Source organism: Rhagoletis pomonella, unplaced genomic scaffold (assembly GCF_013731165.1).
Source record: "Rhagoletis pomonella isolate Grant_MI unplaced genomic scaffold, Rhpom_1.0 Rhpom_scaffold_00007, whole genome shotgun sequence".
In the NCBI taxonomy this organism is placed as follows: domain Eukaryota; kingdom Metazoa; phylum Arthropoda; class Insecta; order Diptera; family Tephritidae; genus Rhagoletis; species Rhagoletis pomonella.
Genome location: NW_023458561.1, coordinates 38,853,556 through 38,873,724, shown reverse-complemented (window position 1 = coordinate 38,873,724; position 20,169 = coordinate 38,853,556). Strand labels below are relative to the sequence as shown.

Below are 20,169 nucleotides of genomic sequence, written 5' to 3'. Positions count from 1 at the left end.
ATACATAAGTACATAGCTTCTTAGGTGCATGATTACAAATGTAACATTGTAAATCGTTGTAGCTGCATGGCGATGCCGGAATGTTTTAACTAAACATATCCCGTATACATTTATATTTGTTTGTTTTGTGGAATGTACTGATTTATATGCGTTATTCATACATAAATATTTATTTATGGTGGCAAAAAGTCTTAAATGGCAAACAAATTAGTAGGAAATTCCGAGCTTAATTTTTTAAGATCATATTGCAGTATGTATGTGTGTATGCATGTGTGAAAAATGTGCACAATATAACTTTACTTTACGACTGCTTTTGAATTCTCGATTTTCAATAATTTGATGCAATATTTAGCAGTCCTCAGCCCGTATTGTACGATGTTTATACAAAATAATCGGTAAGTTTTCTGCTGAGACCAAGTAATTTTTATGCTGGTTACTTCTTCAAGCTTATTTTTTTAAGTAAAATTTTACCACAATTAAATTGAATCGAAGCCTCGTACGTATATGTACTTACTTGTATGTGTAAGTATGTATGTATAAAATGCGCTAAATATTATATTCTAAATAAATGGAATATTTATTTTTTCTACTTAACAACTAGTAAACATATATATTTTATAACATGAAAGTTGTGTCTGATATTATTTTTAGCAAATAAAAAGTATCCGAATAATAAATTTCGCTTAAGGCGTTCAAGCGACAACAACTTTTAGTTAGTGTTATCCTTCGTTGGGACACCCTACTCGGAAAATTCAAATCAATTCATCCGAAACTGTAACACCGGCTGTCGTGAAAAAATGCCAATCAATGAAAATTACAATTTTATATTATTCTGCTTTCAATGCCGTTATAAAGAAGCGAATAAATGGCGCTTTTTATTAAGATATCGCCCTGAAATAATGGCATAGAATAAAAAAAGCATTCCCAAAGCAGATTTATGCTTTTTGCTCTGATGAGCACAAGTACTGTTTGCTAACACATTTTTAACGACTTTCTATTTGCTTTTTTTTAATTTTATGAACATACTTATATTTTTAAGTAATATTGTCTGTTTGTATTCTTTTTGAATTACATTCCTTTTCCAAAATCCTTGAACATTGATAAACATTTAAAAAAAAGGTATACTCGTACATAATACATAAGAAAAACGTTTGAAAAATTAATAGCGCAAAACAAAAAAATAATAATTATACGCATGTACATATGTATATTTTTTCTAAGCTTTTAAGGGCAGGCAGTTGAACTTTACATCTGTTACTACGATACAATAACCATATAAATATCTACTAAATATGTCTATAAATTTAATGTTTTGTTTCTATAAATATATGTTTAGGCATGTATAAATAATCATTTCTCTTTGTTATCACATGTACAATTTTTCACTAACACATACTCAGTTGTTGTTGTTGCTGCTGCCGCTTACCAACAATAAGGCAACTATGTTGCTGTGGTTTTACCATCATTATCAATTTTTAATCTATGCAAAGTGTTACCTCCGAACTTGCACTACATTACCATACGAATTAATATGTTTTAAGTTAAATAGGATGACAACCCAAATGAAACAAAAAGAAAAATTATAAATTGCAATAAGACATAGTAACAAATACAAGGAATATACATCGTATTCAGCGAGGGCTAAATTAACTAATACGAATAGCTACATATCTTAGTAGTTTACGTGGCGTCGCTTGGCAAAGGAAGCACAATTGTTTTTTACTAAATTTTGGTTTACTTTAAAAGATTTATCTGATATCCTTGACACATGTATGATCATATTTTTTAATGAAATATTTAGTTCATGAGCTTAATTAAAGTTAACTCAAATAACTAATATTTTTCAAGTGGTATAAATAACTTAGTTAATAAATTTAGTATAGATACATATATGCTATGCATTTTTTTATACTAACGCACACACACACACACACATATATATATATATATATATATATATATATATATTAATGTATGTTGTATATTAGCGCTACTGTATTTTAAGTATACAATACTCTGCTGTATGGGGGAATTTTTTTCATAAGTACGCATTCTTAATACATGAATATGTGATTTACGATGGCAACAAAATGCGCAAGGTACATTATCTTTTTTTCTAAAACAACAACATTTAATATTATACTTGTCATAAATATTTTCTTGAAACAGCGGTCTGTTCACTATATTAATTTGTTGTTTGTTGTCGGAGGGTGGCGTGATTGGGCTTGCTTGCATTTTTTTTTTAACATAGCGCATAAAAGTGTCTGGCTTGTTTAAATTTTTGTTAGCAAATCTTCAAGCCCTACGTGTTTCGGCAATTCGATGTCTTCTAATTTTAGATCACTATACTTGAAAACTACTTTAAAGGGATGTATAAATTTCTGATCCATAGTAAATTCGTCGTTTTTAATCTGTAATTTGTATAGAAAAAAATTCAAATTTAGATTTGTGTGAGTACAAAAGTAACCGAATATATTACCATTGGACGCTCGTTTAGCTTTTTGGTGAGTTTCTCCAAGAATGTATTTGTTATTTCACTTTCATAGTCGTCCAGCTTGTATGATTTCATCACCTTCAAATAATATTGGAATACAAATTATTCTTACAGACTACTCTAACACTAATTAAGTGCTACTAAAACTTAAAAACTAAGTCGAGCAAACCTAACACTAGACACTTCTTTACATATATGTAGATTCAAACAGCAGATTGTATTTCCCTTACTTCCTCTTAGCCTCAATTTTTTGCGTGAACTCAGTTCATCAGTAATTGATTCTGAGCTTAACCTGTGACAACCAAAATCTTACCTTAAGCACTTGCGCCGTATTCAAAGATGTGCACAAATCACAGATACTTTGCACATCTTGTTCACTCTTGCGTGATTGCAGCAACTGTGATACTTGATTGAGTGGTGCCAACGGCGCTAAGACATCAGTTGACTAAAATAAAATATTTATACGTAAAATATATAAAATTAAGCTTAAAACCACGCAGCGACTGCCGAAGAGACTTACCATTTTTTTGCTACGCACCCAATCCTCGATATAACCTAAATTATAACGTATTATCATACCCGTCTCCCACATACAAATATCACCACGCAACATCAAGCAATTCAGAGCCACCGCGCAAATGAAATATAATAATTGATGGAATATCTGCTCTGAGTAACAACGATCTAAGCCGAAATGTTGGAATTGCTTATAAAATTGTTCCAGGTGATTGATGAGCAGCCTCCAAGCAGCTACTTTGCCATGCTCGGGTGATGACGTCGAATCCATGGAGGCAGTACGAGCCCGCATACCCGGCACCTGCCTGCTACGCTGGATCTCGTCATTATCGAGTATGGCAGGCACTATATATTGCTCGAGCAATGTCTGTATCTGCTTCACCAACACCTGATAGAGACTGATGATTATGTCGAGTACAACGCGGCGATACTCATACAAATTAAAATTCTTTAATTGTTGTTGATTTTGTTTTTCCGTATTGAATTTCACGTATTCTTCAACATCACCATATTGTTTCAGCAAATTCAGCAGCCTAGATAATGAGAAAGAAAGTGGATGGATATTAAATAATCTGCAATATTAATTTTTAGTTTCAACATACGTGATTGAATTAACCAGCCAAAGCAAACGCATTTCGATCACATTAGGATTGCGATGAATTTTTTTGATTTGCATTACAAATTTGCTCAGCAGCTCACGAACATCGTCATCCGCATTTATAAGATCTGTATAACTTTTAGGGGAATGAAGTTAAATGTAATTATAAAATGTTCAATATTATATTAACATTACAAACTATACTATGCTCTTACCGAATGCACATGAATATTATATAAGCAGGAAAGCCCGGAAAGAGGCCAACAGCCAAACGTGGTGTCATACCGCCAACCAGACGTTGCAGTATCTTATCAACATCCTCAATGCGGAACTTCATAACACCTTTAAAAATACAAATACAAATACAATGTAGTTTAAATTTATTACAAATGTTTGGTTTACGCTTACCCTGGTAGTTTTGAATCTTTTGCTTGCTCACACTCGCCACAGTATTCTTTTCGCTCTCTTTGCCATTTGCATCTTGCGAAATTCCATGTTCTTGTAGCTTGAATATCAATTTCTCATTACCCTGTTTTAGCGCCTCAAATTTCCTTGTCATAATATTCATTTCCTCCTGAGTAATGAAGGGAATAAGGTTAAAATAAACGCTACACTAAACTTAAACACAGTTTTTGCTCACCTGTAGCTGTGAGTATTGTGCAAAAGAACGCTGCAGCTCATAACGTAGATAGCGTTCATTCTGGCGTAGAGATTCAATATTACTCTCATCAAGTTCTTCGAGTTCATTGTGCAGCAGATCCTGTAATTGTGTCTTTTCGTGGCGAAGCTCATCAATTTGTCGTGTAAGATCAGCAAGATGTGCGTTATTCTCTTCGGTTAGAGCGCTCAACTCAGATTCCAGTTGGCTGGATATAAATAATGATAGGCAAACAATTATTTTTTAATTGATAGTTTTCCAATGCTTAAAGTGGAAACTTATTCAAGGATAGGGGATTGATTAGGAAAAAAAAGACTTACAAAGGATTTAAATATGTGTAAAAACGGCGTCAGGGAATGTAAACTTTACACTAGGGGTATTCAACTAATCGCATAAATGCTCGAAACCACGTAAACCTCGTAAACTAACTTAATTTTGTATGGAAAACTGGTTTACTTTCGAGGTCGCATTTACGAGGCATTTAAGCGTTTGGATAAATACCCATAATATTTTTATAAATTTTTGCTTACCGATTAACCAGCTTTTGTGCCTGGAATGCCTCAATCAATTCATTGTCATTAAGGTTCTTTAAATCTACACCACGTAGTGAAATTCCAGTTGTTCCAAATGACTTCAGTGACTGGCTTTGCTGTTGTAGCACTGCCTTCAGTTGAATGCACTCATCGCGTCTGCGCCGTAGCTCCTCTTGCAGTGCTTGGTATTGAGCTATAGAATGACAATTTAAAGATTTAAATTTAATATCCTCATTCGTCTTATAAAGTTAGAACGAAGAACATAGTTATCAACAGAAAAAAAAATGATTTCAATCTTACCTTCTAATTCATTCATCTCGGAACCATGGTGAACGCTGCTGCGCAACAAATCATAGTCACTGCGTAATTTTTCATTCTCAACTTCTAGTTCTGAAACTCTGTGCATTCAAGAAAGAAAAAATGTTAGTGAATTGGTTTCAGGAGCATTACTCATAAATTTCTACCGTATAGAATCTTCTGTTTGCCTATTTCGCTTCATTAGACGATCCAATTGTTCGTTTAGCAACTTGTTTTTCTTTTTCTCCTCTTCAAGTATGCTGCGCAATTTCAAAATAAGACTTGTTTGACCAGATTTCGGTGTTGATGTGGTTTCTGCAATTAAATTAAAATTTAAAGTGCCTTTCTTGAATGAAAATCTTTCAATATGTACCGATTGTTGGTCCAAAGGTTTCTATTGATATCTGATTCGCGTGCTCTCCACCTTGACTGCGTTTCAACTCGAGCGTGTTCTTTGCGGATACGTAGCCCACGTCATCCTCATTCTGACTCGAAGCATTACTAACCGAACGTGAATGTTGATTATTTTCACGCATGTTATTTGGTTTTTGATGTCGACTCAACTCCTCCTTAAGAATATAGTTTTCATTTTCTATGATCTCTTTCTCCTTTATAGCTCGCTGGTAAGCCTCATTAATTTCGTTAGTTTCAACTTCAGAGAACGAACGCTCGTTGCGTAAGTTGGCGCTTCTTTCGACATTCTTGGCCATTTCGATCATTTGATCGATCTGTTTTCGCAGTTCGATATTTTCTATACGCCAAGCCTGCTTTTGTTGCACCCAATCCTGTTCCGAATGATCTTTCTCTTCAAGTAATTGCATTTTTTCATCGCGCTCCAACTCTAGTTGCTTGTTAAGCGCTACTAAATTGTGATCCTTCCCAGCAACAATCGATTTAAGGTTCCGTACTTCAATTTCCAACGATTTTTTCACCTCCAGTTTCATTCTGTTAACAAATTTGGATTTAAAAAATATTTTTTTTTTTACACCAATCGAATGCATCTCAAAGTACTTACTTAAGCACGGAAATTTCACTAGACTTTGATTTAAGACTGACGTTTTCGCGGTTCAGCTCATCAATTTTCTGCTGCATAGATATGATTTTGTTCTCGAGACCTTTGTACATTTTTTGTATGTGTGAAATGGTTTTCGCTTCAGCCTTCAGGCGCTTAAATTGTCGACGGGCCAGGAAACGTCGCACAGCTGACTGACAAACAATGATGGCATATCGCTTCTTCTGATAAGCGCGTCTCGCCAAATAGCCACGCACAAATCTTTGAATTTGCACAGCACGATAATAGTCCATAGCCGCCTGGAAACGTCGGCGCGCCAACATGCCACGCGCATACTGTTGTATGCCACATATTGTATGGCGCAGTCTCAAATAACGCCGGCGACACAGCCAACCGCGGGCATACTTCGATATAATAACTGCTGCATGTTCTTCGCGCATCTGTTGCGCTTTCTGGCGGGCCAAGTAGCCGCGCGCGTAACGTTGTATGCCCAGCGCCGTGCGCTGCAATCGCTGAAAGCGACGCCGATGTATGAATCGACGCACCACCGATTGTATAATCGTTATGTACTTTTTGCGTAAGTTCGCACGCACCTGCTCCAAGAAGGCGACTTGGCCAGCGCGAAAGAATATCTGCGTATTGCCGAAGCGATACTTATCGGAATCGAGAATCCATTTTGTTACGATATTGTGACATGATTGCTTCAAGTCATTCTTGTTGATCAAAGAACGATGGCATAACAGCTGATAACGCATATAGAAGTCATGGTATGACCAGCGAGAAGGGAAGCCGGCAGCAGAGATGCGCACCGTTTCGAGTACACCACAAGCACGTAATTGTTGGACAATTTTCGCCGCCTCCCACTTGAAAGCCACTTTGTCATCGTTGGGCTGGAGTTTGAAAAAGAGGAGAAGAATACATATTTATGTATATATATATAGCTCATTTACTTCAATAGTGTCACAACTGGAAAAATACAAATATTGAGCTTCCCATTTAGACCTATGAGGTATCATTGGAAAGGTATTTTTACACACCTCTTATTTTTATTGAACTCATTCAGAGTATGAAGGAGAAAGGTACGGCGAAAGAGCGTCATTCCAAACAGAAGTAAGGATGGTTCCGTGTGCAGAAGTGGAAAACTGTTGACTGCCATTCACCTGGGAGTGGCTAGAATCGATTCTTGTGCGTACGGTTAAAATCGCAGCTCACAAGGTCCGGATATTTATATCCACGTATCCTCTGGGTAGCAACCAAACACCCGTTTGGGAGCGTGCTAAAGTGAGAAGGCGTAAAACTTCGCGTGCGCTGGGTTTGGGTTCCGCCACGGCAAACGTATAAAGGACTATGATTTGAGGGTATGCACCTGGAATATCAGGACCCTTAATGGGGAAGTTGCCTCTGCCCGGCTGGTTGACGCTTTTAGCTTCTGCGCTACCCTCCTTCTAGCTTAGGGCTGCTGGCGGACAGTGACCAAGAACCGCCACATCCTAATCCAGGGTGTAACGCGACACCGTGCCCATTGGACGGTTTGCAGCCAGGAGGGAAAACCGGCTGTATTTTAACGGCGCCTTCTCGACACCGGGCCGCCTCGAGGAGTAACCGTGAACTTACTGCGGCAAGGGGCGCTGTCGCGGCGGACGATCGAGATTCCCAGCAACCACTTAGACTGCTACGCCTGGCTGGTCAGGCATGCGGTCGTATAAACAAGATGAAGACAACTGAAGATCAAAACAACAACCAAATCAAAAACTAAAACAAGGAACCAACAAGCAACAACAAGCTACAACAAAAGCTAGGAACGCTAATATACAAAGGCACTAGATAAGGCACAAGTAAAAGGCCCCAAGCAAGAGGATCGGAGGAAGAGCTTCCTAGAGGGCCTCTCCGACGCTGAAGCGGCACTCTTCATAGAGCACGCGCGGGAGGACGATGAACCCTCTACGAGTAGCGGTATCTTCCACGAGAGAGCTCTGAGAGAGAATAGTGGGCATGAGACCACGAGCGGCAGTGGGAGAAGGAGGTACCATAGCGAGTCCTCGCGCGGGCAAACCAGGTCCTCCAGTCAGTCCGGATCGACGACCTCGCGCGACTCTTTGAAGAAGGAGAGGGAACGCCACTCGGATAGAAGGGCGAATCCGCCAACTCTTCCTCATGCAGGCAAACCCGGTTCGCTGACCGACTCAAGGAGGTTGGGTCTCAGCGGCTCCGGGGCGAGGCACTATGTCAGGTATCTCGAACAAGGCAAAACTCCCGAGGTAGCTAGGGAGCTGGCTCTCGCTAGATCGGCTCCACAAGTATCGAGTACGCGGGACCCTGAGCACAATAGCAGAACGACCGCACCCGCCGTTGGGCGGAAGAGCGGGCATACCGGCGAGAGTCATAAGCCCGGACAGCACTATGCTACGGGTGGCAGGCACGATAAGCATACTGGCGAGACCGCACCCGCTAACAAGCGGAAGAGCGGGCATAGTCGCTATGAGAGGCACAAGTACCAGGACAATGAAAAGGGCTCCGGTGAGACCGCACCCGCAAAGCGGAAGAGCGGGCATTTAACACCGAACACTCCGGCCTCAAAGAAGCAGCGGTAGAATCTACCGCCTGCGACATCATTTAAAGAGGCTTAAGACTGACGAAGGGATGGTGTGATAAGTTAGGGCTTATCATAAATCCTGCCAAAACCGCCATCATTCCTTTCACTAGAAAAAGAGCCCTTCCGGGCATGAGGAACATAACCTTGGAGGGGGTCGTGGTTAGCGTCGCCAGCGAAGTGAATTATCTGGGACTAGTCCTAGACATCAAACTTCTATGGAAGAAACATGTGGACGCGATCATCTCCAGGGCAATGAAAGCTTTAATGGTGTGTAAGCGTCTGGCGGGAAAATCCTGGGGTTGTACGCCCAGAATCCTAAGATGGCTTTACGTCATGATAGTACAGCCAATAATCACCTATGGGGCGGTAGTCTTTGAGAAGAGATTCAAAATAGAGCTTTGCAGTAAAGCGACCTGAAGTGTCTCCGCTTTCGAGACATTACTTCAGGGCTGCACTCTGCACTGGTACACGGATGGCTCGAAGACCCCAGAAGGAATAGGAGCTGGAATTGTTGGACCCGGGGCCAGGATTTCTGTTCCTTTGGGGAAATATCCGAGCATCTTTCAAGCAGAAGTTTACGCTATCTACCTATGTGCGGATACAAACGATAGAATCCTAATCCTTAGCGACAGTCAGGCAGCACTGAAGGCCCTCATATTTTATGAGGTCAAATCGTTGCTGGTCCTGGAGTGCATTGAGAAGCTTAACTCCCTAGGTAGACACAATAACATCAAGTTAGCGTGGGTACCTGGTCACAAGGGAGTCGGTTTTGCGACTCTATCAGTGAGACACCTCTAAACATCCTCACCGAATGTAAAGCAGTCTGCAGAAGACGTGAGAGAAGATTAGGCTCAATGTGGCATAAGTTTTAGATGTTAAGTTCAAATTTTATATAATTTAATATCGTTATGTTTTATTGTAATATTCTCAGTATCTAACACTGAAATATAACTTGTGGTTGTTGTGTTAGAGTACTTAAATAAATAAACGTGGCCACAGCTTAGACACATTCACTCCCTATCCCCTAAGGTACTGTTAAATTTTCTCAGAGAATTAGGTTTGGAGGAGGTATTGTGAAGAGTGGAGGGCACAATAGACCACTATGTCGCGGTGCAAACCTCATTTTATTATCTATCTATCTATCTAAAGGAGCGCAAATTTGGTGTTGGATTCGTGGTAGGAGAGAGACTCCGTCGCCGAGTACTGGCGATCATCGCGATGGACGAACGTCTAGCCACAATCCGCATCAATGCGAGATTCTTCAACATCTCACTCATCTGCGCCCATGCCACGACGGAAGAGAAGGATGAGGTATCCAAGGATCTCTTTTATGAGCGCTTAGAGCGTCCATATGAGCGCTGCCCGCGACACGATGTTAAAATCGTGCTCGGCGATTTTAATGCCAAGGTGGGCAAGAAAGGAACGGGGACTGAGGCTGATCGACTTCGCCGGGGCCCGAAACATGGTAATATGCAGTACTAGGCTGCAGCGTAAAGACATCCACCAAGGTTGTCTCCAGATCGAAAAACGAGAAACCAAATCGACCACGTTGTGATAGACGGAAAGCATGCTTCCAGCATTTTAGACGTACGTACACTCCGAGGGCCAAACATCGACTCGGAGCACTGTCTTGTTGTAGCCAAGATACGCACCCGCCTCTGTGCAGCAAAAAAATGTGCGCCCAACAATGCAAGGAAAGCTTAACGTCGAAAAGCTGCAGTCACAACAGAAGGCTAATTTATTCGCCACTCGACTTACACACCTGTTCTCTGAGAGCACTCTTCAACAATCCGACATAAGCGAGCAGTGGAACCACATTTCCCGATCATTAAGTACTGCCGCCGAAGAAGCAGTTGGATTTCAGCGAGCCCGAAAGAACAAATGGTACGATGAGGAATGTCAAGAAGCCGCAGAGAAAAAAGACGCCGCCTATAGGGCCACGCTGCCATCGGGCGCAACACGAGCCATGTGAGACCGTTATAGGGAACTGAAGAAGGAAGCGAGACATATTTGCCGCATACGAATAGAGAGGCCGAAATACGTGAGTGCGAAGAGCTTGATATGCTGGCCGACAGAAAAAACGCACAAAATTTTTACCAGAGGGATAGGCGATTTACGGAAGGAGTCAAGACCAGGGCGAACTCCTGTAAGAACAGCAATGGCATAGTGACCGATGTCCAGAAAGTACTTAAATTATGGAGGAACACTTTTCCACCTTACTGAATGGTAGCGGCGCTGAAATTAGTGGAGAAGACGAACCCGAGCCCCCAGTCGTTGACGATGGAGTCGATGTTCCACCACCTGACTATGACGAGGTACGAATAGCGATAGCGCGCTTGAAAAACAACAAAGCTGCTGGAGCTGACAGCCTGCCAGCTGAGCTATTAACGTTAATTGGCGAGGAGTTGATAAGGTGCATGCTCAACTCTTATGCAGAATATGGTCAGATGAACGCATGCCCGACGACTGAAATTTAAGTGTGCTCTGTCCAATCCACAAGAAAGGCGATCGCGCCATTCGCGCCAACTACCGCGTAATCAGCCTTCTAAGCATAGGTTATAAGGTCTTATCGAGTTATTGTGCGAAAGACTGAAGCCTACCGTCAACGAACTGATTGGACCTTATCAGTGTGGCTTTAGGCCAGGCAAATCCACCATAGATCAGGTATTCAAAATACGCCAAATCTTGGAAAAGACACGCGAGAATAGGATCGACACACACCATCTATTTGTCGCTTTCAAAGCCGCTGTGTAAAATGACGTTGAGCAATATCACCAGCTCCGTCGGAATAGCGAAGGACCTCTCCGAGCCGTTTGATACCAAACGAGGTTTCAGACAAGGTGACTCCCTCTCGTGTGATTTTTCTTTAATCTGATGTTGGAGAGGATAATAAGAGCCGCATAACTGAACCGCTCAGGCACAATACTTTACAAGAGCGTATAATTGCTGGCGTATGCCGACGACATCGATATTATCGGTAAAAACAAAGGCTACGTGTGTTCTCCCTTCTCGGTATTGGTTAGAAAAGCAAAGCGAATGGGTCTGGTGGTGAACGAGGACAAAACGAAGTATCTCCTCTCATCACACAAACAGTCAGAGCATACGCGTCCTGGCACCCACGTCACTGTTGACAGTTACAAGTTTGAAAAAGACGACGACTTCGTTTATTTGGGAACCAGCATTAACACCAATAATAATGTCAGCCTTGAAATCCAACGGAGAATCACTCTTGCCAACAAGTGCTACTTTGGACTGAGCAGGCAATTGAAAAGTAAAGTCCTCTCTCGTCGTCTATAAGTCACTCATCATGCCTGTGCTGGTGTATGGCGCGGAGGCATGGACAATGAAAACATCTGAAGAAGCGGCTCTTGGAGTTTTCGAGAGAAAGATTCTGTGAAAGATTTACGGACCCTTACGCGTTGGCGATCGCGAATACCGCGGACGATTTAACGATGAGCTGTATGAGCTTTGGCGTCAGTTGGCACAGAGGAGAAACGACTGGCGTGCTTTGCTGAACTCGGCCAAAATCGCTTAGGCGGTTACAGCGCCAAAAAAGAAGAAGAAGAAGTATGAGCTTTATAAGGATATAGACATAGTGCAGCGAATTAAAATTCGGCGGCTCGGCTGGCTTGGCCAAGTCGTTCGACTGGACAGAAACGCTCCTGCTCTGAAAGTATTCAATGCGGGCCGCCAAGCTGGTAACAGAGGAAGGCCTCCTCTGCGTTGGAAAGACCAGGTGGAGAAGGACTTGGCTTCACTTGGCATTTCCAATTGGCGTCAGTTAGCACAGAAGAGAAATGAGTGGCGTCGCTTAGGCGGTAACAGCGCCAATAAAGAAGATAATCTTGCGAAAAATTTTAAAGAACCAAAATCTCATTACTACGATTCCGTTGAAAAATTGTTTAAGAATTTTTATGCAGATTTTTAAGCTTAAACTGTTTTGTCTGAGGGTATTTTTTCGAAAAGTTCTTTAACAGGTCTATTCTGTGCTGGTAATAAAGTTTGTAACTGGTAAATAAAGTTCATGTAAATTTTGAAATCTTTTTCGCATTCTGTGTACTCTTGTAACCGGTAAATTTTGTTACCCTCTCATAAGCTAGTAACAAAGTATTGCCCCGTGAAATATGCAATGCCAGAATTTGCACAATTCTTCATAGCTGACAGCCGCACTCAGAAACGTTCCTTAAATTAGCTCTAACGGGCACATAACTAATGATATTTAAAACCGTTAATTAATGTTTCCTCTCAGAGTTAAAAATTATGAAATGAATAATTTAAGTATGGCCCTAGTTGCGGCCCTTAATTTTTGTGGTATCACTCACTTTTTTCGTTCAGTTTGAAATAAAATATACAAATAAGTATTTATATCATTTTGTGCGCATTGTCTCAACAGACGCAATGGCTGAGTGAGCAGAGCACTGGCGTGCCATTCGAGAGATCCGAGTTCGAGTCCTAGGGCAGACAAATTTTCTTCTTCCTTTTTTTATTTATTTTTCTTCTTGTTCAAATTTTATAAACTGTTTTTATTGAATTTTTTGCATTTTTGATTTAATTTTCTTTTGATTTATATATTTTATTGCTTTAAAAAGGAAATGTTTTTTTAAATTTAATTAAATTTTTAGACACTGTTTGCTAAAAGACGAACAAAACTAATAACAGGCCAATTCTGGCATCTGTCTTTCAACTCACCGCAGTCTTTCGAGAGACAAAAGTCTTTATATTATGGCAACTGTATTCAAAGCTCTTTTCTGTATTTCGAATGACTAATTGAAAGATGTGCTAATAGCGTTATTATCTTTATCGTTTAACAATAAGTTTTCTAAAAACTCAACGAAATGAAAAAAAATTTAAAAAAGGGAAAACAAAATATTTGAGAAACTGAAAGTGAAAGAAAAAATATGAATTAAAAAAGTTTCTAAACGTTAAAGAAAATAAAAAATTTTAATTTTGTAAGCAATAAAACTTAAAAAAAATTAAAAAAAAAATTCGTTGCCGAGGATTGAACTCGGATCTCTTGAATGGCACGAAAGTGCTCTGCTCACTGGGCCATCGCCACTGTTACAGCAAGGTTATCGAAATTGAAATTTATTGAAAACAAACAAAAAATTTCAAAATCATTCGTTAAAAAGTTAAGTAAAGGTTTTTGTTTACTTAACTTTAATATTCATTAAATACCGTTAACGAAACATTAACTGACTCTGAGAGGGAATTTTTTCAAATAGTTACTGAGGGACACCTTAAGTAATCATTAAACGATTCTGAGTGCGGCTGTGAATGGCTGAATATTTTAACTGCAAGAACAGGTAACATTTTTCGGTAATAAAATTGTCCAGTCACAAAATCTTCGGTAACGTGCAGAAAGATCTGTAAGAAGGTATTTTCAAATCGGTACAGCTCATAAATTACTTTGTTTTGATCAGATTACTGCACATAAATCAAGTATGTTCACATTTTCTTTCATAATTTCTATAGATATGTACTTGATTAAAAACAATAAATTGTTGTATACCTTTAGGCATTTTTTTAAATGCTCACATTATCGTAATTTATGGCTCATTTCGCTTTGTAGAAACTGTTTGTAGGTATGAAATTTGTGAGCAAAACCAAAAAAATCATTGTACTTCTTTATTTTTGAAATTCACGCCTTTAAACCGATGTAAAAAGGAAATGGGAACCATTCACGCCTTTAAATCGATGTAAAAAGGAAATGGGAACCAACTTTTACAAATGCTTTGGAATTCATTAATTTTTTGACCTCTTTTAATGAATTCAATCGGTCTTATCCCCATCACTTTTTGAGTGTTGCACAGTGTAATTATCCGATAGAGAAACCTGGTAATTAGTCAATATACGCCCAAAAGTTAAATGCATTAATGGGCCTCCGCACACTGGACTGCTCAGTCCACCTAAAACCGGTTTTAAGTGGATAAGAGGGGGAAGAGAGTTCGAGTTTACCTCGCTCATTTCAGTCCGCGAAAATGGCGGATTGACGGTGGACTCACACGCACACATAGACAACATGTTTTCTATTTCGTTTTGTTTGCATGCGCCACATGCACTAACAAAATCATCGTAGTTCATGTATACAAAACTGAAACCTGTTTTCGGCTGACTGCCGTCGAGTGGTGGACTGCTCAGTTCGACTGAGTAGGCTAGTGTTCTTTTTAGGTAGATAAAATATTTATAAAAAAACGTCGTTAGATTTCGCGGAACGTTCGAATGCGTAGACATAAAGGTGAAAAAATGCCAAGTCCATTTTTTCAAAATTTATTTTTTGATGCAGAATGGCCGGTAATACGAAACTATATCGATTTTTGTGTCTCTTGAACAATTTCAGAAAATGGAGCATCCCATGCTCGCGATCCCGTCCATTCTGACAGCCATGGTCACACTTATAATTAATATAATTTAATATAATATAATTAATACAATTACCTTGTTTAAATGTATATATATTTGTACAGGATAAAAGTTAGGATAGTCCTCTCAAAAAAATGTGTAAAGAACAGAATATGTAGTGAAATAAGAAAATTGTTTTCATGTATGATTGTGGATCCTGTGATGTAATGTATGCATATACCAATATAAAAACTATAAACCCGAAATTGTACCAAATAAAATAGTAAGCAAATATTGTAAATTTTCAGACTTGTTATAGGCCTTTAAAGGCCGTCAATAAATGAATAAATAAAATAACTCAAAACTGATAAATTTGCACATTCATGCTTCTGGCATGAGGGTGACGAAATGTATGTACAGTTAGTCAATAAAGTTTAGGTACAGCGAATTGTTTACAATACCGGCAACTGTATTTTAAATATTTTATTTTTCGCAAATTTTTTTCTAATCAAAATATGGTTAATTCTACAACAAAAACCCCAAAAATTAGAGTTCCAAACCTTGTGCATAATTAAAGAAAATTCAGCGAAATTTCATTCAAATGTTGCACTTTTCATTTACACTCTTTAGAAAAAAGTTGAGTAGGCAGTTTTTTAGCCCTTTTAATTTTAGTATAACAAAGTGCAAGTTTGAGGTTTGAGGATTTACCATTGATTTTTAGCAATTTTTTTTGTTGAAGGTGTCGCTCATTTTCTCCATATAAAATAATGTTCAATGTAAATTAACCATATTTTTATAAAATATTAGCGAAAAATAAAATATTTAAAAAATAGTTGCGATATTGTAAAAAATTGGCTGTACCTAAACTTTATTGTCTGACTGCATGTATAAAAAATAAGTTCAAATCGAGATCACTCACCTTTATGCAACGTACGTAATGCGGTGTTGTGGCATGCAAAGTAGATATTAACGAGGAAAGACTCTCTCTGAATTGCGAACCCACTGAACGTCGGTGTTGTTTTGATGGAGCAATCTAGAAAACAGCGATACAAATTTGGTGAAAAACAATTACGAATGGTAAGGTTATTAAGATTAACTGAAGACTGAAACCAAGCGTGCTTATAGTTTTTATTTTCTGGAAATTCGTTAGTGTAGAATTGATTATAAAAAAACACACGAAGGGTTAGTCACTGATTACTAGCCGAATTAGTTATGTTTAGTAAATCATAGAATATATTATATATCTATGTATGTTAATTGGTGGTTAAAATTAGTTTTAAAACAAAACTTTGGTTAGAAAATAACAACATATAAATGTCATTTAAACGCACTAACTCGTTTGCGGTTGTCGGCGGTTAACTATTTGTGTATATCCATGTAAATTACGACATCATTTTGCCATCGAGAAATAAAATACGACGTTGACGAAAAAGAAGAAAAAAATACAGGAATATATACAGACACATTTTACAAAATCAGGGCATTATTCCAATAGAAATGTTGTAAATACTTGAAGTGCTAAGTCTAGAAGAAATACTTTATATACTCATTAGAAAATTTCTTTATAAGCATCCGTTCATCTTTATCGCACTGACCTGCTGTCTAGATGCACTGATCACCACCCGTCCGCCTAGGGTTGTTACCTTCGCTGCATCTGCACACAGCGTATCTACTTCTTCCATTTCCATTAGTTGTTTGCACAAAGACATCTCTGATTGACGTATGACATTTACAAGCTCTTTTGAAACAGTGTCACGATTCTTTTCAAGAAATCCATAAACATCGTACTCAACGGTATCGGAGAAATGTTTGATGTAAAAACCTAAGAAATTAATTTAATTAAAAAACTTGAGATGCATATGCGTAAGTAACTCGCTGGGTAAAATTAGTACGCACTTGTAGTGCCAAAACGGGGCTTTTCGAAGTGTGGATATTTATTGCATTTTTCAATCAATTTCCCAGCCCAACTCTCGTCGCTTCCTTTCGGCATCTGTTAAAAAATTATATAAATATAAAAAATTGTGATACTTTATTTGCTAATCTTTTTTTTCACAAACTCACTCTACATTCTTCGTCCAAGAGATCTAGTACACCCAACTTAGATTCAATTAAATCTATGCATGGCTGATTATCGTAAAAATCGATCATTGTCCACGTTATACCTTCTTTTAAGTACTCTTCTTGTTCCAATTTAAATACATGTTGGTTGAACTGTTGTTGTAGTTTCTCATTGGCATAGTTAATGCAAAATTGTTCAAATGAATTGACTTCAAAAGTCTCGAACCCATAGATATCCAATACACCAATGAAACTGTTTTGCTTACGGCTTCCTGTATTTAGGCTCTTGTTTATCACTTGAACAATATACTGAAAGAGCTTGGCGTAGATATGTTTTGCGAGTGCATCTTTTGCCGCTTGTGCGGTTGCGACACTATTCGGTATAAGTACATGCTCGTTAACTGATTCAATTTGGCGAGTCTTCAACCATTTCCGCAAATCATCTGAGTTAATCTTTAACATCTCACCAGTCACATGCAGATGCAGATCATTATGCTGATAAATATAAGTAATTTTGTGTTTTTCTTTTTAATTAGTATTAATTAATAAATACATATCTGAACTACATACAAAAATTTCACAACCATCAGGATCTACGTCTTCACTTCCTTTTTTGGATTGTGGAATGAACTTTATATTACCTAAATGTAATATGCCAGCAAGAATATTTAATATATCTGTAATCTGCAATATAAATGGCGATGCAATTATACATTAAAAAAAGATAACGTTTTAGACAGGATATTTACCTGCAAAGTGCTAAAACCCAGCACAGTCATGGCCTGTATAGTCTCCTTGAATTGATCTTTGTCTGATACTTTATCGATATCGGGCGATAGGCCCATTTTTAGGTATTCGAATTTATCCTGATGATCTACATAGAAAAAAATTATTTAATAAAGTAGACTAGTTAAACGCAACTATAATTATTTTTCATCTCACCTAGTATTAACTCAGGATGCATCTCTCGTGCATCACAAAGTTGATAGAAAATATGATAGTTTCGTTCGCCGGGTGCTTGAAATACAACACGTGATTTTTCCAGCAAGTATGTGTGCATTGTTGCCCCAGTAAGATTCATAACACTCATATTATTCTTAAAAAGCAATTTGGTAAATTTACCAAAACGTGAACTATTGTCATTACGAGTAGTTTTAGCATTTCCAAAAGCCTCCATTATTGGTGAGGAAGCAAGCACTTTACGTTCAACTTGTGTTTCAGATTCCGATCCTCCTACAGCAGCAAAATAACGCATCGCATACTTTGCAGATACAGTTTTACCAGCACCTGATTCACCACTCACAATTATGCTAAGATCACATTTTTCACGCTCAAGTTTTGTGTATGCTTCTTCAGCCAAAGCGAATATATGTGGTTCTAATTCCCCCATTGAGCGGCCTCGATATGCACGTATTATGCTTGGACCATAAAGCGGTAGTTCGGCATATGGATTTATGGCCACAAGTATGATGCCACAGTACGTGTAGATAGTTTGACGTTCACAGAAACGGACTTTCAAATTATGTAATACGGCGGGCTCATGAAGATACGACATAGCCGTTAAATCATTTTGACCGATCAGAATGGCGGGATTTCTCAGAGGTGGTAGATTACTTCCATCGGGTTTTATAGATAGTTCGATTGTAGTGCCAGAATCTTTGACGATTTGTATGGTAGTGGCCCCTTTGTGATAATCCCGTGAAACTGTTGCACTCTCCCATACCAGCTCTGGGTGAGGTACCCATATTTTAGACCCCTTAGAGAAGAAATATAATACATTATAATAATTTGTGTTTAATGATTTTTCTAATTGAAATAAATACAGGTAAAATTAGAGGGCTGGGGCATGAACATGCATTTGAGTAATTGGATATAATTTTTAAAATATAGTAAATACCCCTCGCCGTTATTAAATTTCTTTAAATTGCTGTATGATGTCAAGTGGTATAAATCGTTGTTGTTGTTAAAGATGTTATCAATGACAATAACAACTTCACATTGATAACCAATGATTCATTCACGGCAGCTAGCCAAAGCTATTACATTCTAATATATATATGAATTTATTTTAATGCATCATCAATATCTTTTGCATTTAAGTCCGTTAAAAATTCGTCAAACTCAATTCTATTAGAAAAATGTCCAATTAGAATGCGCCCGCATTTAACTTGAACTACCAATTTCAAATAAGAAAGCTTTTAGTTAAACAAGATTTGTATGGAATAGTTTCATTTAGTTAATTGAAGTTTTGGAACCAACGCTTATTTTTTTACATGCAACCAACCACTCGTCAGCCCACTAACTTGTCAACAAATTGCACTTGCACTTGTAGGGCTGCAGCAGCCAACGAGCTAATCACTCAAGCAGACGACCCAAAAGCTGTGAATATGTGTTAAATACCTTTGCATATAGCATATCTTCGCTCGACATGATTTTGTAGTAATCTCACAGCAACTTCACTTCAGCTAATTCCGCTGTTTACGGTTATAAGGCCCTTGATCCAAACTGCTAAAAGCAAACAAAAATGTTAGCTACGGCGGTAAAAACCGATTATCAATCAAATCGTTGGTGTCGTCGTCTTCAATTTCCCTTATGTCAGTAACTCCAATCCGTGTTTATTTTGTTAGTTAATTCTTTGCTACGCTTGTTGTATGTTATTGAAATTCAAGGTGTGATACTGACTTTTCTCAAATACATCTTTTAAAGGTTTTTCTAATTTTTATTATTAATTTTTTTAATTAAAATAATAATACAGAGAATTTCGCTCCTGCAAGCAAAGAAAATTGTAAAACAAACAAACTAGATTTTTTCACTTTGACGTCCAGTCAACCCAATGTTGACGTTGACAACAGTGTTGCCGCGAGCACATTTTTAAAGCTGATATTAGTCGATAACGCAGAACGTATACTTAGGGCCGGTTGCTCAAAGCCTGGTTTACACAACACCATTCTTAGGTTTATTTTCTTTTTCGATAGTCATCTTATTGCCGTTTTACAATCAAGACGTTGCCATTTTTAGTTTTACTCTTTTTTCGATGCTCATAATATTGCCTTTTTATAATCAGGCAATAT

The 20,169-nt window shown here is 38.3% G+C and overlaps 1 protein-coding gene across 2 annotated transcripts; it reads right to left on the bottom strand.

Annotated features, from left to right (window-relative positions):
* Positions 1-123: 123 nt before the first annotated feature.
* Positions 124-19,898, bottom strand: LOC118742766 (unconventional myosin-Va). 2 transcript variants are annotated; one of them, XM_036475095.1, is made up of 22 exons: positions 19,499-19,528; positions 18,041-18,854; positions 17,848-17,972; positions 17,669-17,782; positions 17,102-17,593; positions 16,937-17,030; positions 16,636-16,862; positions 16,376-16,399; positions 15,960-16,073; positions 6,112-6,998; positions 5,470-6,041; positions 5,264-5,411; positions 5,100-5,197; positions 4,797-4,992; positions 4,249-4,474; positions 4,017-4,182; positions 3,824-3,950; positions 3,613-3,744; positions 3,015-3,543; positions 2,808-2,939; positions 2,480-2,572; positions 124-2,411 (listed from the first exon to the last, which is right to left on the bottom strand). In XM_036475095.1, the coding sequence occupies exons 1-22, from the start codon at positions 19,526-19,528 to the stop codon at positions 2,274-2,276; spliced, it is 5,478 nt and encodes a 1,825-aa protein (XP_036330988.1). In that variant the 3' UTR covers positions 124-2,273. The 2 variants fall into 2 exon arrangements, with proteins under 2 accessions (XP_036330988.1, XP_036330989.1); XM_036475096.1 differs by lacking the exon at positions 16,376-16,399 and having other exon boundaries at positions 2,274-2,411; positions 19,499-19,898.
* Between the last annotated feature and the right edge of the window lie 271 nt (positions 19,899-20,169).